Below are 18,500 nucleotides of genomic sequence, written 5' to 3'. Positions count from 1 at the left end.
GTGCAATATTTACAGTACGAGGACTGGGAAAACAAATGATCTGGATGTGATGTCTCTTAACAGTTTGATAGTGTTTCCTTTAGTTCTCAGTGATTTAGGTGTGACCAAGCCTTTGCTACTTAGTCACGTTAAGCGGGTTTTCCAGGTGACTCTTTTGGTGAGTGTCAAAATAAGACTTTATGGTGTATTATTGTCAAGATTCACTTTGAATAAAAAAATAATCTATTGCTGCAAATCCACTTTGTCTTTGTGTGATTTCTTTCTCTCTTGTCTTACTCGTCTTTAATGAGGTTGATGAAAGGTATCCTGTGACTTCCTTGACTAATTCCTTTCAGCTCCTCGTGGAACAAACAACCTTAGCAGTGCATTTCCAGCGGACTCTGGCCGCTTTTCTTCATTCCCGGTGGTTCTTCTCTTTCTCACCTCTCATCGTCCTTTTCCATGTCTTATCTGTATGCCTCAGTTGGTAGAGCATGGTGCTTGCACTGCCAGGGTAGTGGGTTCGATTTCCCTGGGACACCCATATGTAAAATATATGCACGCATGACTAAGTTGCTTTGGATAAAAGCGGCCTGCTAAATCAAGTTTCAAATGAAATCAAGTTTATTTTATATAGACCTTCGTACATCAGCTAATATCTCGAAGTGCTGTACAGGAACCCAGCCTAAAACCCCGAACAGCAAGCAATGCAGGTGTAGAAGCACGGCTAAATGGCTTATATTATAAAGAGGTCACCTTTTTAAGTTTAAAAAGAAATTGCTGTTGTCCTTGAATGCCATCTTGTGGATTAAGATAGTAAAGGTAAATGCTATTGCTATGTTCAGTTTAAAATCAGAATGGGAATTCTCAGCTTCACACCTGAATATTCCCAGTAAAACCCCACATTTGAAATTACAAATTTCAGCACATCATGACCCAGGACTTGTACTGTCTCTTATCCCCTATCCTCATGTGAGTCCATAACATCTCTCTAATCTCTGACAGGTGTCTGTGTTTCCTAGTCAGAATCTGGAGAGAACACAGAAGCGGGCATGGTGCATTATCCTTGGACCATCACACAGCATCTATTCATCAGCACTCTCAATCTGATCTCTGAGAAGAACGCAACTGAACTCTGCCTCCAGTTTGCCCATCATCACCTCCATTCTGACAACAGCAACCTGCTGCCACAACCACCAGAGGTCGTAACTCCCTCATTACTAATGCACACGCTTTCTCTCACACGCTTGACTTGGAGGAGTCACTAAAACCGTGCAGAAAATTATTTCACACCCCAACAATACATTGTCACAACTGGCCCTAGAAGCTGGCCTGACCTTATCGGTTTAAGGACAATGGTTTTTGCTCTGAGCTAAATGTTAGACGTTTGTACTCTATCGCGCATCTCTCATAGTGCCGCGCTGCGCCGCATAGTGATGGGTGGACCGAAGGCACCGCTCCCCGAGACCGCTTCGCTAACTGTCCAGACACGGACTGATTGATCACATGTCTTGTTCACGACCGAAACTTCAACCATGCATTCACTGGAAACGCAAATGGCTCCCAGTTTGAGGAGTGCGCGGAGAGAATTCCCCAAACTGCATACCTGCGGCGCGGCGGCTGGAGACCGGCGCTCACCGGGATGGATAAGAGTGCGAGAAGCAGGGTGGTTTCGGAGAACCAGGAGAAGAGATGGAGCAGAAGGGATGTCTGCAAACTGTCTGTTATACATAGGAATGGTCATACTTCTGTTGCAGTGTGCGCAGGCCACAGAGGGTAAGGAAGCACACGAATTTGACCATTGTTTTGTCCATCGCAGGCTATTGTAGGCTATAACAGAGGATGTATCATGCATAGCATTTCTGCTAAATGCTGCAATAGGCCTATTGTCACTCCAACCGTACCCCTCTCCTGTTCTGATAAAAATGCTATATTATTCATTAATATTTCAGGCAGCGAACAGTCATTGATTTATTGCATAATCCACTGCTGTGGATTGACCCGCTATTGTTATGGATGGACGCAATATTCAATAAATGTTATGTAAAGTGTAGGCTACAAAATTCAGGATAACGTGTTTTAATAGTAGTGCCACATCTACACATGCATGCCAATGAGACAGATCGTGAATACACTCTTTCATCCCCAGAAAAAGTTAACCATCAAAGCTCCACCATGCCCTTTGAAAACGTAACGTGCGCTATACCGACCACATGCTGTTCGAGTCCTCTGAAAGATATCTCCCAATACTCATAATTTTCCATTGCACAACGTTTCAGGATCATTAAGTACTTGCATGCATCATTACTAAAGCTGAGAGAAAAGCTGAGCGAGAGGAAGAGAGAGAATGGACAGAGCCTATAGGGAATGTGCTTTGTGCTGAGCTCGCGGCAGGCTGCAACACTGCGCGAGAATGCAGCTGGCTTCTTTGTTTCCTGCTTGTTTATGATGTAACTCACCAACTGCTTCTTCTTCTCAATCCGAAGACTGTCTCTGAGGTGTTTGTGCTATTTCCTCTGTTTACTGATGACCTTAATCTATTGTTCATCATGATCATTCAACGATTTGATCTGATAAGGACTTACCCTCGCTCTCTCTCAGTGCATGTAGGCTATTGTGGTTAATGGCTTATAGGACTCTAGATCATACAATATAGACTGTAGCTGTTGTGTTTTTAGGATATTTGTCCATACATTACCACCTCCAGCTGTTGTGGTTTTAGGATATTTGTCCATACATTAATGACCTCCCACTGGTTGAATCAATGCTGCTTCCATGTAATTTCCATTGAACCAACATGGAATAGACGTTGAATTGAGGTCTGTGCCCATTGTGCTATCTCACTCAACTGCTGCCCCTGCACATTCCTATGATGGATATCAATACCGTTACACTGGGGTCGTATAGATAGACTCTATGGGCACACGTTTCTTTTGTTCCTCTGCAGTGTCTCATTGCAGTGCCTTATGAGTAATGCTGAGATTACAGGTTGTTGTTCGTGGATGGTGTTGATTACCTGGTCATATTTAAGGAGGTTAATAGAGCCGTCCACATTGAGTGAGATTACAGGTTGTTGTTCGTGGATGGGGTTGATTACCTGGTCACATTTAAGGAGGTTAATAGAGCCGTCCACATTGAGTGAGATTACAGGTTGTTGTTCGTGGATGGTGTGGATTACCTGGTCACATATAAGGAGGTTAATAGAGCCGTCCACATTGAGTGAGATTACAGGTTGTTGTTCGTGGATGGGGTTGATTTCCTGGTCACATATAAGGAGGTTAATAGAGCCGTCCACATTGAGTGGAGAAGTTAGAAGGTTACCATATCTCCCCTGTACATCTCTTCTCGTGTATAATATACACAGAGTGTACAAAACATTAGGAACAACTGCTCTTTCCATGACATAGCTTTCACCTGGTCAGTCTATGATTCCTTATTGATGTCCCCTCTTAAATCCACTTCAATCAGTGTAGATGAAGGGGAGGAGACAGGTTAAAGAAGGATTGTTAACTCTTGAGACATGGATTGTGTATGTGTGTCATTCAGAGGGTGAATGTGCAAGACAAAGGATTTAAGTGCATTTGAACAGGGTATGGTAGTAGGTGCAAGGCGCACCGGTTTGTGTCAAGAACTGCAATTCTGCAAGGTTTTTCACGCTCAACAGTTTCCCGTGTGTATCAAGAATGGTCCTCCACCCAAAGGACACCCAGCCAACTTGACACAACTGTGGGAAGTATTGGAGTCAACATGGACCAGCATCCCTGTGGAACGACACCTTGTAGAGTCCATGCCGCGACTAACTGAGGCTGTTCTGAGGGCAAAAGGAGGTGGTGCAACTCAATATTAGAATTGTGTTCCTGATGTTTTGTACTCCGTGGACATGTGTGTAACGAGCCTGTGCTGTGTGCTTGTACAAGCCTACAGTGCATCTGGGTCGTCAGCTTTCAGTAGTGGCACACATAGATCCATGTCTCCAGCGACCAGGAGAATTGGGGAAAGTTTGTCAGGATTATTGCTCTTCAATCTGGTAAAGAAGCAGCCTTGTTAGATAGAAGCATAGCCACTAACTCTCCGATGCATAGTTAATCGATTTCTCATGACTGCACTCCTCATACATAAGGAAGCATGCGTGTAGTAGACTCAACACACAGCCCACCACTTTACTATACCTCTCTGCATAGAAGTTACCCCAGATTTGATCTAGGTTCAGATTTATACTTCTCAAATCCTCTTTTTAACCACTTGGGGAAATACATATCGCTGACCATAGATCAGTCTCTGGGGGCAATTTCATTGTACTTTGTAGGATCCATTGTTATGTGGTGTAGTGTTCTAGTCTAGTGGCCCTCCTTCCATTATCTGCTGTTGCATTCCATCTCTTTCCCACTTCCTGATCAAGGCAAGAAGGGATACAGCTTTTGTCAAATTAATGTCAAAAGTTTTAGTTTTTTTTGCATTTTAGCTAACCCTAACCCTTTTCCTAACCTTATCCTAATTCTCCTAACCTACTACCTTAATTCTCCTAACCTGCTGCGGAAGTTATTTTAACTTGCTACGAAAAGTCAAAGCTGACAAAAGCTGTAACCTATCTAGTCAGAACCCCATTTCCTCCCCCTTTCTGTTTACTCTGCTTTTCCATTCATAAAACACCTCTAGGCATGAATGGGCTCTTAGAATGAGCATGGATGGATAGAGTTGAGGGTAGTCATACAGGCAGGCAGACTTTGGGGTACCTCTTCACTAGAACTCTCACTGAGATAGACCACATTAATTTAGGGTCAGAATTCTTGCTTTCAGGGTGAACTTTTTTCATCAATAGAGGGTGTGCGTTATGGGGACTTAAGCTTGACTGTGGTGTTTGTTGGTGAGAGTGGATGTGTTAAATCCCCATATCGCACATCATCTCATGTATTATTGCTTAGGTTTATCTCTCTGAACCAGGATTCAGCTTGTACTGTATGTCATGGCGGCATGCGTACGGCTAATCTCACGGAGCCATGTCTGGCATGCAAGACTGTGTATGGCAGGCTAAAGTCGGTACTATGGCTGTTAGTTAAAGGGGAAGTATTGGCTAGTTTAGACAGATCTAGGCCAGCGCTCACTTGTTGTGGCTCGCCTTTCTTTAATCCAAAGAACCACTACAGTGCATGGTGTCGCTATGGGAACCACATCTTCAGCTTACAGTAACCAACTCTCTCCCCCACCCTCTGAAAACAGTCAATGAAGTAGTGTTGTATGAGGACCTTGAGTAAACTGGAGCAGTGTGTGCAGGGGGAGGTGGTCCGGTGAACAGGTCATGGTCGTAGGAAGAACAGCCAAAACTGGGTCAGCAGCATGACTAGGGACAGGGACTGCCAGGAGTCGTCAGGTCCTCGAGGAAAGGAGAGACGGAGAGGGAGAGATGGGAGCACACAGGACAAGACAGGATAATTACATCAGGACAGACTGACCCTAGCCCCCTGGCACATAGACTATTGCAGCATAGATACTGGAGACTGAGACGGGGGTCAGGGGACGCTGTGGCCCCGTCCCCACACACACACACACACACACACACACACACACACACACACACACACACACACACACACACACACACACACACACACACACACACACACACACACACACACACACACACACACACACACACACACACACACACACACACACACACAGCCTCCCCCGCCCAACACACAGTGGATAAGTGATACCCTAGCCTATGCAGAGCTAAATAAGCAGTATATTCCTACACCACCTGTGTTCCCTCCAGAGTAATTTTCTCCCAACATCAGCACTATGAGGTCCTTATACTGCAGACCTGCCCTTTGCCCACGGGTGCTGACAACATGGCTTTAACTGAAGTTAACCTCACAGACCTCCACTCTATGAGAGGCTCTCCTCACACTGTGTCATGTAATTGCTTTTACATCACATTTTCATTGGTTAGAAGAATCGATGGGGCTGAGCAAGGACAAAGACTGACTGTCTCATTGCTTATTGACATCCCAATCTGTGTCCTCTCTCTCTTACAATTCTCCAATGATAGATTGCAATGCAGCTCACCAGGCTACTGACCTTCAGTCTTACGCCTGGGGCAGTGGGCTGCTTACTTTGACTCTTGTGTCCAATGCTGAGGGGGACCGGGGGAGCAGGTATCTAGTGGTGTCTATTCAGCAGTCTGATGGTCTGGGGGTAGAAACAGCTGACTAGTGGTGTCTATTCAGCAGCCTGATGGTCTGGGGGTAGAAACAGCTGACTAGTGGTGTCTATTCAGCAGCCTGATGGTCTGGTGGTAGAAACAGCTGACTAGTGGTGTCTATTCAACAGTCTGATGGTCTGGTGGTAGAAACAGCTGACTAGTGGTGTCTATTCAGCAGCCTGATGGTCTGGGGGTAGAAACAGCTGACTAGTGGTGTCTATTCAGCAGCCTGATGGTCTGGTGGTAGAAACAGCTGACTAGTGGTGTCTATTCAGTAGCCTGATGGTCTGGTGGTAGAAACAGCTGACTAGTGGTGTCTATTCAACAGTCTGGTGGTAGAAACATCTGACTAGTGGTGTCTATTCAACAGCCTGATGGTCTGGTGGTAGAAACAGTTGACTAGTGGTGTCTATTCAGCAGCCTGATGGTCTGGGGGTAGAAACAGCTGACTAGTGGTGTCTATTCAGCAGCCTGATGGTCTGGGGGTAGAAACAGCTGGCTAGTGGTGTCTATTCAGCAGCCTGATGGTCTGGTGGTAGAAACAGCTGACTAGTGGTGTCTATTCAGCAGCCTGATGGTCTGGGGGTAGAAACAGCTGACTAGTGGTGTCTATTCAGCAGCCTGATGGTCTCGGGGTAGAAACAGCTGACTAGTGGTGTCTATTCAACAGTCTGATGGTCTGGTGGTAGAAACAGCTGACTAGTGGTGTCTATTCAACAGCCTGATGGTCTGGTGGTAGAAACAGTTGACTAGTGGTGTCTATTCAGCAGCCTGATGGTCTGGGGGTAGAAACAGCTGACTAGTGGTGTCTATTCAGCAGCCTGATGGTCTGGGGGTAGAAACAGCTGACTAGTGGTGTCTATTCAGCAGCCTGATGGTCTCGGGGTAGAAACAGCTGACTAGTGGTGTCTATTCAACAGTCTGATGGTCTGGTGGTAGAAACAGCTGACTAGTGGTGTCTATTCAACAGTCTGATGGTCTGGGGGTAGAAACAGCTGGCTAGTGGTGTCTATTCAACAGTCTGATGGTCTGGGGGTAGAAACAGCTGGCTAGTGGTGTCTATTCAACAGTCTGATGGTCTGGGGGTAGAAACAGCTGACTAGTGGTGTCTATTCAGCAGCCTGATGGTAGAAACGGCTGACTAGTGGTGTCTATTCAACAGTCTGATGGTCTGGGGGTAGAAACAGCTGACTAGTGGTGTCTATTCAGTAGCCTGATGGTCTGGTGGTAGAAACAGCTGACTAGTGGTGTCTATTCAACAGCCTGATGGTCTGGGGGTAGAAACATCTGACTAGTGGTGTCTATTCAGCAGCCTGATGGTCTGGGGGTAGAAACAGCTGACTAGTGGTGTCTATTCAGTAGCCTGATGGTCTGGTGGTAGAAACAGCTGACTAGTGGTGTCTATTCAACAGCCTGATGGTCTGGGGGTAGAAACATCTGACTAGTGGTGTCTATTCAGTAGCCTGATGGTCTGGTGGTAGAAACAGCTGACTAGTGGTGTCTATTCAGTAGCCTGATGGTCTGGTGGTAGAAACAGCTGACTAGTGGTGTCTATTCAACAGTCTGATGGTCTGGGGGTAGAAACAGCTGACTAGTGGTGTCTATTCAGTAGCCTGATGGTCTCGGGGTAGAAGCTCTTGGCCAGTCTTCCAGTTGTTGCCATGATGCTCCTGTGCTGCCCGCGTCTTAGTGATGGAAGTGGGGAGAACAGGCCATGGCTCGGGTGGCGGGGGTCCCGCTTCACCTCATTGCACTGATTTTAGTGTGTCAAAGTTAATTACAGTTGGACAGAGATGTCAGGGAAACGGAGGACTGTGTGTGTGTGTGTGTGTGTGTGTGTGTGTGTGTGTTTGTTTGAGTGCCTGTGTGTGTGTATGTTTGTTTGAGTGCCTGTGCCTGTGCCTGTGCCTGTGCCTGTGCCTGTGCCTGTGCCTGTGCCTGTGCCTGTGCCTGTGCCTGTGCGTGTGCGTGTGCGTGTGCGTGTGCGTGCGTGCGTGCGTGCGTGCGTCTCAGTCTCAACTTCCCTGCTGAGTTCATTTTCCTCTTAATGTTTGAGTGCTGAAGTTTGGCACATCTTTAATTCCATCTGTTGTTCTCCCAGTTCTAGGGCTTAAAGGCAGCAATACACTTCAAGCAAACGGACCGACCGAGCGTCGTATACGGTCCGTACCAACATTTGAGCCAAACAAAAGTACGTAGAACTACGCGTGAAATCGACGCTGCATCTGTAGGCCCTTTAGACAATTGCATGCCACTTGACTGTATTTGTACAGGTATTCAAGCATCTGATTTGTCTGTGTTGGGAATGTGTGTTTCGATAGGCGTGTTTGTCTCTGTGGAATATGAAAATCTGAACTTCCCCTGTCAATTGTTCAAGCCAGTGGTGAAGAAAAACCCTTCCAGTCTCTCTATTATCATGACTGTGCATACTGCTTGATGTAGACAGTGGTTGACAGTGTGATTTTATTCAGAACTGCATTGAATTGAGGAAACGTGATTACTACACAAGGTATCTATAAACCTGCTGATAGTGTTTTGAGAGAGTACTGTTTGTATTAGCATGGGGGTCATTCAAATCTTCCTCATCTACCACCTGTAATGCCTAGGCTTTAGCTCAGTGGGCTAAACACTGTCTTGAGGCACACAGACAACCCTGGGTCGATACCCGGTCGGTCACATGCTGGCCTGTTGTAATGGTCACTGGATGGTAAGTGATGGTCAGCAGGGTCCACTAGTGCGGTTTCTAGTCTCCTCCCCTCTATGCCATGTCTGTATCAGGTGATAACACTGATAGATAGAATGGCATGGTTAACAGTGCTGCTAATTAGCACCATGTGCCATCTGCCCACCATTATCCCTCACACTGCACCCTGCACCTGGGGAATGTAGTGTGTGTGTGTGTGTGGAGTGATATTGTGTGAAGTAATGTCTACCAAGCAGATCATGACAATGTGACAGGACATGAGTGCCTGGTTCTGGGGTCATCTCCTAATCAATGTGTTCTGTCAGTTAATTAAAGTAGATGTATATCATTGTCAGGCTTCAGAGACATTTTATCCTGTAATGTTCTGGTCCAGATCCCACTCTCCTCTCCTCTCCTCTCCTCTCCTCTCCTCTCCTCTCCTCTCCTCTCCTCTCCTCTCCTCTCCTCTCCTCTCCTCTCCTCTCCTCTCCTCTCCTCTTTGGTGTAGCAGTGTTCATTGTTTGCAGCCACTTCTTTGTTGTTGTAATATCGCAAACAAAAGTGGCAGTTTCACCATTAAGGATTCCATCTTTAAAGGATTTTTTTGTCACCTTTTTTAACCAGGTAGGCCAGTTGAGAACAAGTTCTCATTTACAACCGCTACCTGGCCAAAATAAAGCAAAGCAGTGTGACACAAACAACAACACGGAGTTACACATGGAATAAATTGAATGCAATCACAACGTGCACATGCATTTCATTTTCAGCAAGCCATGGTCCTCTACAGTATCCTATCAGTTACTATTCAGAGATAGTATAAACATGAGAAGAGTCACTGGCAGTCTGGCAGGCGTGGGAGATGAGAAAATAACACTCATGGTGATGATGAACAAACTAACTCAGTAGGATGGTGAACGAACTAACTCAGTAGGATGGTGAACTAACCATCTCGGTAGGAGGGTGAATTAACTAACTCGGTAGGAGGGTGAACTAACAAACTCGGTAGGAGGGTGAATTAACTAACTCGGTAGGAGGGTGAACTAACTAACTCGGTAGGAGGGTGAACTAACTAACTGTGTAGGATGGTGAACTAACTAACTGTGTAGGATGGTGAACTAACTAACTGTGTAGGATGGTGAACTAACTAACTGTGTAGGATGGTGAACAAACTAACTCGGTGTGATGGTGAACAAACTAACTCGGTAGGATGGTGAACTAACTAACTCGGTAGGAGGGTGAACTAACAAACTGTGTAGGAGGGTGAATTAACTAACTCGGTAGGAGGGTGAACTAACTAACTGTGTAGGATGGTGAACTAACTAACTGTGTAGGATGGTGAACTAACTAACTGTGTAGGATGGTGAACTAACTAACTGTGTAGGATGTTGAACTAACTAACTGTGTAGGATGGTGAACTAACTAACTGTGTAGGAGGGTGAACTAACTAACTGTGTAGGATGGTGAACTAACTAACTGTGTAGGATGGTGAACTAACTAACTGTGTAGGATGGTGAACTAACTAACTGTGTAGGATGGTGAACTAACTAACTGTGTAGGATGTTGAACTAACTAACTGTGTAGGATGGTGAACTAACTAACTGTGTAGGATGGTGAACTAACTAACTGTGTAGGATGGTGAACTAACTAACTGTGTAGGATGGTGAACTAACTAACTGTGTAGGATGGTGAACTAACTAACTGTGTAGGATGGTGAACTAACTAACTGTGTAGGAGGGTGAACTAACTAACTGTGTAGGATGGTGAACTAACTAACTGTGTAGGATGGTGAACTAACTAACTGTGTAGGATGGTGAACTAACTAACTGTGTAGGATGTTGAACTAACTAACTGTGTAGGATGGTGAACTAACTAACTGTGTAGGATGGTGAACTAACTAACTGTGTAGGAGGGTGAACTAACTAACTCATGGTGATGGTGAACTAACTAACTTGTGGTGATGGTGAACTAACTAACTAACTCATGGTGAACTAAGTAACTCAGTGGGATGCAGCAGTGACTTGAAGGGGAGAGGAACTAAAAGAGAGTCACAGTTAAATGTTTAATGTGCTTTTCTGTGTGAATGGGAAATTGTCTGGATTAGCTGTGGATTTACTGGGAACATCCTCACCACTGACCTTCATGACTGGATGGGGCTGATGAGACGGGCTGAATGGGAACATCCTCAGCACTGACCTTCATGACTGGATGGGGCTGATGAGACAGGCTGAATGGGAACATCCTCACCACTGACCTTCATGACTGGATGGGGCTGATGAGACAGGCTGAATGGGAACATCCTCACCACTGACCTTCATGACTGGATGGGGCTGATGAGACAGGCTGAATGGGAACATCCTCAGCACTGACCTTCATGACTGGATGGGGCTGATGAGACAGGCTGAATGGGAACATCCTCACCACTGACCTTCATGACTGGATGGGGCTGATGAGACAGGCTGAATGGGAACATCCTCAGCACTGACCTTCATGACTGGATGGGGCTGATGAGACAGGCTGAATGGGAACATCCTCAGCACTGACCTTCATGACTGGATGGGGCTGATGAGACAGGCTGAATGGGAACATCCGCAGCACTGACCTTCATGACTGGATGGGGCTGATGAGACAGGCTGAATGGGAACATCCTCAGCACTGACCTTCATGACTGGATGGGGCTGATGAGACAGGCTGAATGGGAAGAGCAGGAAGCCCCACACACTGTTTATGCTCACAATTCACAGCTTTATTGACAACGTTTCCATCCCAAAGGTCAAACAGACTGAGTGCTCGCATCCCAAAATATACACGTTTCACCTCACATGACCATTACGTACATCAATGATGCATGGTCGGTGTGGAAACAATCCAATTCATTTTTGCGCAGTGGTGGAAAAAGTACCCAATTGTCATACTTGTCGTACTTGAGTAGAAGTAAAGAGATCTTAATAGAAAATTACTCAAGAAAAAGGGGAAGTCACGTGGTAAAATCCTACTTGTGTAAAAGTATTTGTTTTTAAATATACTTATCAAAAGTAAATGTAATTGCTAAAATATACTTAGGTTTCAAAATTAAAAGTATAAATAATTTCAAATTCCTTATATTAAGCAAACCAGATGGCACCATTTTTTATTTTATTTTTAATGTATGGATAGCAAAGGGCACGCTCCAACCCTCAGACAGAATTTACAAATTAAACGTTTGTGATTATTGAGTCAGTCAGATTAGAGGCAGTAGGGATGACCAGGAATGTTCTCTTGATAAGGGTGTGAATTAGACCATTTTCCAGTCCTGCTAAACATTCAAAATGTAACGAGAACTTTTTGGTGTCAGGGAAAATGTATGGAGTAAAAAGTACATAATTTTCATTAGGAATGTAGTGAAGTAAAAGTATAAAGTTGTCAAAAATATAAATAGTAAAGTAAAGTACAGATACCCCAAAAAACTACTTAAGTACTTTACATCACTGCTTTTACGCATAGTCAATCCTAATTAATTTCTTCCAAGACGGCGTAGCAGTGTAGACGTCTTTGTCCTGTCGTGTCCCGTGTCCCTTGTATATATCTTTTTACATCTTTTTCTTCGCATATCTTTAAAAAATACTTTCTTAAACCTCAACTTCTAAATACTCTCCTGCAACCCGCCTCACCCAATGTGGCGTGGATCTGCTTTTTTCTAAAGTATTTCTATTTACTTCTGATCTGGAATCCATCTACTGAAGATAGCCAGCTAACTGCCTACCAGCTATCAGTTAGCAAACCATTGCTAGCGGTCATCAGCTAACCTTTAGCTCGGAAAGCTCTCGCTAGTTCGAACAACGTGACTAAAACCAGAGCATAACGGACCTATTTCTCTCCATATCCCCGGATTCCTACCGCAAACTCTGAACATTTTCATCTGGATCTTCGCAACTAGCTAACCACAATCCCGGGTGACCACTCCTGGCTAGCGTTTCCATCCCGGAGCAGGCACCGGAGCAGGCACCAATTAGCCTGAAGCTAATTGGCTAGGGCTCCTGTGCTACCACTGAAGCCCACTCCTGGGCTACAAGACCCGGACCCATTTACTGCCGGTACGGAGCACGGAACCCCGCCTATCCTCTACGACTGGAATACCGACATAATCTGCCCGGGGACTCCAACAGGCACCTCAGGCGTGACGCCCGCTGAAGGCCCATTCTGCTAACCTACTAGGCCTGTTAGCTACCTAGAGCTACCTGGAACCCTACTAATTCCACGACTGGTCTATCGACGTCACCGCACGAAGAGGCAAAAACAGACTTCCCCCCCCATCGCGACGTCCCCCAAAGGCTAACTTGCCTGCCCCGGTCTGCTAACTGCTAGCTTATCTTGCAGCTAGCGCAGCCAGGAAGCTAGCACCAGTTAGCAAACACAATTCTACAATTCACAACCTCTCTTTCGCCATCGCTATCCGGCTTGGATTCTCTGTCGACACGACCACGTCTGGTTTGCAGACGTGCCCTCAACCGGCCTCCGTCTGAGCAGACCCCCTCCGTCTGAGCAGACCACCCCCCCGGGCTACTAACTTTAAAAGCGTGCTAGTTTAGTGGAGGCCTCACTACTCCATCTACGGCTGCCCCCTGGACACTATGATCACTTGGCTACATAGCTGATGCCTGCTTGACTGTCCATTAATTCACGGTACTCCATTCTGTTTATTTGTGTTTTATCTGTCGGCTCTGTGCCTTAACTCAGGATCTGTGTGTAGTTAATCCGACCCTCTCTGCCCAGTCGTCGCCATTTTTACCTTCTGTTGCTGTGTTAGCTGACTAGCTGCTGTTATCTCACCTGCTGTTTTAGCTAGCTCTCCCAATCATGACCTGCAATCACTTTATGCCTTATTGTATGTCTCTCTCAAATATCAATATGCCTTGCATACTGTTGTTCAGGCTAGTTATCATTGTTTTGGTTTGCAATGGACCCCGTAGTTCCACTCTCCGTACCTCTGATACCTCCTTTGTCCCACCCCCCACACATGCGGTGACCTCACCCATTGAGACCAGCATGTCCAGAGATACAACCTCTCTTATCATCACCCAGTGCCTGGGCTTGCCTCCGCTGTACCCGTGCCCCACCATACCCTGGTCTGCACATTATGCCCAGAATCTATTCTACCACGCCCATAAATCTGCTCCTTTTATTCCTTGTCCCCAACGCTCTAGGCGACCAGTTTTGATAGCCTTTAGCCGCACCCTCATCCTACTACTCCTCTGTTCCTCGGGTGATGTGGAGGTAAACCCAGGCCCTGCATGTCCCCAGTCACCCTCATTTGTTGACTTCTGTGATCGAAAAAGCCTTGGCCTCATGCATGTCAACATCAGAAGCCTCCTCCCTAAGTTTGCCTTACTCACCGCTTTAGCACACTCTGCCAACCCTGATGTCCTTGCCGTGTCTGAATCCTGGCTTAGGAAGGCCACCAAAAACTCTGAGATTTCCATACCCAACTATAACACTTTCCGTCAAGATAGAACTGCCAAAGGGGGAGGAGTTGCAATCTACTGCAGAGATAGCCTGCAAAGTTCTGTCATACTTTCCAAGTCTATGCCCAAACAGTTCGAACTTCTAATTTAAAAAAATAATCTCTCCAGAAATAAGTCTCTCACTGTTGCCGCCTGCTACCGAACCCCCTCAGCTCCCAGCTGTGCCCTGGACACCATCTGTGAATTGATCGCTCCCCATCTAGCTTCAGAGTTTGTTCTGTTAGGTGACCTAAACTGGGATATGCTTAACACCCCGGCAGTCCTACAATCTAAGCTTGATGCCCTCAATCTCACACAAATCATCAAGGAACCCACCAGGTACAACCCTAAATCCGTAAACATGGGCACCCTAATAGACATTATCCTGACCAACTTGCCCTCCAAATACACCTCTGCTGTCTTCAATCAAGATCTCAGCGATCACTGCCTCATTGCCTGTATCCGCCACGGGTCCACGGTCAAACGACCACCCCTCATCACTGTCAAACGCTCCCTGAAACACTTCTGCGAGCAGGCCTTTCTAATCGACCTGGCCCGGGTAACCTGGAAGGATATTGACCTCATCCCGTCAGTTGAGGATGCCTGGTCATTCTTTAAAAGTTACTTCCTCACCATATTAGACAAGCATGCTCCGTTCAAAAAATGCAGAACCAAGAACAGATATAGCCCTTGGTTCACTCCAGACCTGACTGCCCTCGACCAGCACAAAAACATCCTGTGGCGAACTGCAATAGCATCGAAGAGCCCCCGTGATATGCAACTGTTCAGGGAAGTCAGGAACCAATACACGCAGTCAGTCAGGAAAGCAAAGGCCAGCTTTTTCAAGCAGAAATTTGCATCCTGTAGCTCTAACTCCAAAAAGTTCTGGGACACTGTAAAGTCCATGGAAAACAAGAGCACCTCCTCCCAGCTGCCCACTGCACTGAGGCTAGATAACACGGTCACCACTGATAAGTCCGTGATAATCGAAAACTTCAACAAACATCTCTCAATGGCTGGCCATGCCTTCCACCTGGCGACTCCAACCTTGGCCAACAGCCCCGCCCCCCCCGCTGCTACTCGCCCAAGCCTCCCCAGCTTCTCCTTTACCCATATCCAGATAGCAGATGTTCTGAAAGAGCTGGAAAACCTGGACCCATACAAATCAGCTGGGCTTGACAATCTGGACCCCCTATTTCTGAAACTGTCCGCCGCCATTGTCGCACCCCCTATTACCAGCCTGTTCAACCTCTCCTTCGTATCATCTGAGATCCCCAAGGATTGGAAAGCTGCCGCTGTCATCCCCCTCTTCAAAGGGGGAGACACCCTGGACCCAAACTGTTACAGACCTATATCCATCCTGCCCTGCCTAGCTAAGGTCTTCGAAAGCCAAGTCAACAAACAGATCACTGACCATCTCGAATCCCACCGTACCTTCTCCGCTGTGCAATCCGGTTTCCGAGCCGGTCACGGGTGCACCTCAGCCACGCTCAAGATACTAAACGATATCATAACCGCCATCGATAAAAGACATTACTGTGCAGCCGTCTTCATCGACCTGGCCAAGGCTTTCGACTCTGTCAATCACCATATTCTTATCGGCAGACTCAATAGCCTCGGTTTTTCTAATGACTGCCTTGCCTGGTTCACCAACTACTTTGCAGACAGAGTTCAGTGTGTCAAATCGGAGGGCATGTTGTCCGGTCCTCTGGCAGTCTCTATGGGGGTACCACAGGGTTCAATTCTCGGGCCGAATCTTTTCTCTGTATACATCAATGATGTTGCTCTTGCTGTGGGCGATTCCCTGATCCACCTCTACGCAGATGACACCATTCTGTATACTTCCGGCCCTTCCCTGAACACTGTGCTATCTAACCTCCAAACGAGCTTCACTGCCATACAACACTCCTTCCGTGGCCTCCAACTGCTCTTAAACGCTAGTAAAACCAAATGCATGCTTTTCAACCGTTCGCTGCCTGCACCCGCACGCCCGACTAGCATCACCACCCTGGACGGTTCCGACCTAGAATATGTGGACATCTATAAGTACCTAGGTGTCTGGCTAGACTGCAAACTCTCCTTCCAGACTCATATCAAACATCTCCAATCCAAAATCAAATCTAGAGTCGGCTTTCTATTCCGGAACAAAGCCTCCTTCACTCACGCCGCCAAACTTACCCTAGTAAAACTGACTATCCTACCGATCCTCGACTTCGGCGATGTCATCTACAAAATAGCTTCCAATACTCTACTCAGCAAACTGGATGCAGTTTATCACAGTGCCATCCGTTTTGTTACTAAAGCACCTTATACGACCCACCACTGCGACCTGTATGCCCTAGTCGGCTGGCCCTCGCTACATGTTTGTCGTCAGACCCACTGGCTCCAGGTCATCTACAAGGCTATGCTAGGTAAAGTGCCGCCTTATCTCAGTTCACTGGTCACGATGGCTACACCCACCCGTAGCACGCGCTCCAGCAGGTGTATCTCACTGATCATCCCTAAAGCCAAAACCTCATTTGGACGCCTTTCCTTCCAGTTCTCTGCTGCCTGCGACTGGAACGAATTGCAAAAATCTCTGAAGTTGGAGACTTTTATCTCCCTCAACAACTTTAAAAATCTGCTATCCGAGCAGCTAACCGATCGCTGCAGCTGTACATAGTCCATCTGTAAACTACCCACCCAATTTACCTACCTCACCCCCATACTGCTTTTATTTATTTACTTTTCTGCTCTTTTGCACACCAGTATCTCTTCTTGCACATGATCATCTGATGATTTATCACTCCAGTGTTAATCTGCTAAATTGTAATTATTCGATTTATTGCCTACCTCATGCCTTTTGCACACATTGTATATAGATTCTCTTTTTTTCTACCATGTTATTGACTTGTCTATTGTTTACTCCATGTGTAACTCTGTGTTGTTGTCTGTTCACACTGCTATGCTTTATCTTGGCCAGGTCGCAGTTGCAAATGAGAACTTGTTCTCAACTAGCCTACCTGGTTAAATAAAGGTGAAATAAAAAAATTAAAATAAAAAAATCACAGAGGTACATTTGGTCATGAAGGTCGTCCAAGTTAAAACCTAGGCAACAGTAAAAAAAAATGTAATAATTAAGATCACATTAGAAACTGTTTAAATACACGTTCATATGACCATGATGTGTAGGGTGCATGGTGCCCGTAGATTTAATAACAGTGATATATTTAAAAAACAACTTGTGTACCTTTAATCATTTTATATCAGTGAGATGGGCACAGGTAGTAGTTACAGGTAGTAGTTACAGGTAGTAGTTACAGGTAGTAGTTAATGGTAGTAGTTACAGGTAGTAGTTACAGGTAGTAGTTACAGGTAGTAGTTAATGGTAGTAGTTACAGGTAGTAGTTACAGGTAGTAGTTACAGGTAGTAGTTACAGGTAGTAGTTACAGAAAATCTAATATATATGTACAAAATGTCTAAGTGGAGACCTGGATGGCAGGACAAGTCAACGTGACATATTCATGTGATACATTTTCTGATAACAAACTCTTGGTTCAGACCTTTAGGAGACAAACAGTGAATCCAATACATTTCTCTTCTCCGTAATAGACTATCAGTATCTCCTCCCTCCTAGGAGTCTTAACATGTTCGATACCATTCTATCTCAGAGAGCTGATGTGACGAGCCTCCATGAAATGCGCAGCCAAAGAGTTTCTCAGGCCAAGAGTCCTGATATTACTTCTGTGTTCTGCTATCCTTGTTTTCAGAGCTTGTTTCTTTTTTCCTACATAGCATAGACAACATACACTTGATCAGGTATACCACATTTGTTTGTGTAAGACGTGATCATGCCCTTTATCTTAATGGCCTTGCCCGTGATAGGGGGATTGTGCATCTGTTTATAAAGTTACACTGGGTACATCGGCCACATCTTTATTTACCGTCCGGCACATTGTCTAGAAAGGTGCTATGTGGCACCGGTGGAAGATCAGACCTCACCACCATGTGACTGATGTTGTGGGCGCGTCTGAAGACGACCCGCGGGGGTTCTTTAAACGTCTTTTCCCGTTGTGGATCAGTGCTCAAGATGTACCAGTGGTTTTTAATGATGTGGTCCAACTGTTTACCAAGTGGGGAGGACTGAAGGAAGCATTGAACCCGTTAGTCAGGGGGCGA

General features: G+C 45.9%; 1 protein-coding gene across 1 annotated transcript in view; it reads left to right on the top strand.

Moving 5' to 3' along the window:
- Positions 1–1,146: 1,146 nt before the first annotated feature.
- The window catches only part of LOC129847372 (serine-rich adhesin for platelets-like), a gene marked incomplete at its 3' end in the record, with an annotated part of 79,136 nt that continues 61,782 nt past the window's right edge, over positions 1,147–18,500 (top strand). The window contains exon 1 of the mRNA XM_055915144.1: positions 1,147–1,755. Coding sequence (XP_055771119.1) covers positions 1,515–1,755 — 241 coding nt within the window. The remainder of the gene's footprint in view (positions 1,756–18,500) is intronic.

Source organism: Salvelinus fontinalis, unplaced genomic scaffold (assembly GCF_029448725.1).
Source record: "Salvelinus fontinalis isolate EN_2023a unplaced genomic scaffold, ASM2944872v1 scaffold_0804, whole genome shotgun sequence".
NCBI classification, from domain to species: domain Eukaryota; kingdom Metazoa; phylum Chordata; class Actinopteri; order Salmoniformes; family Salmonidae; genus Salvelinus; species Salvelinus fontinalis.
This window is presented reverse-complemented; position numbering and strand designations above follow the sequence as displayed.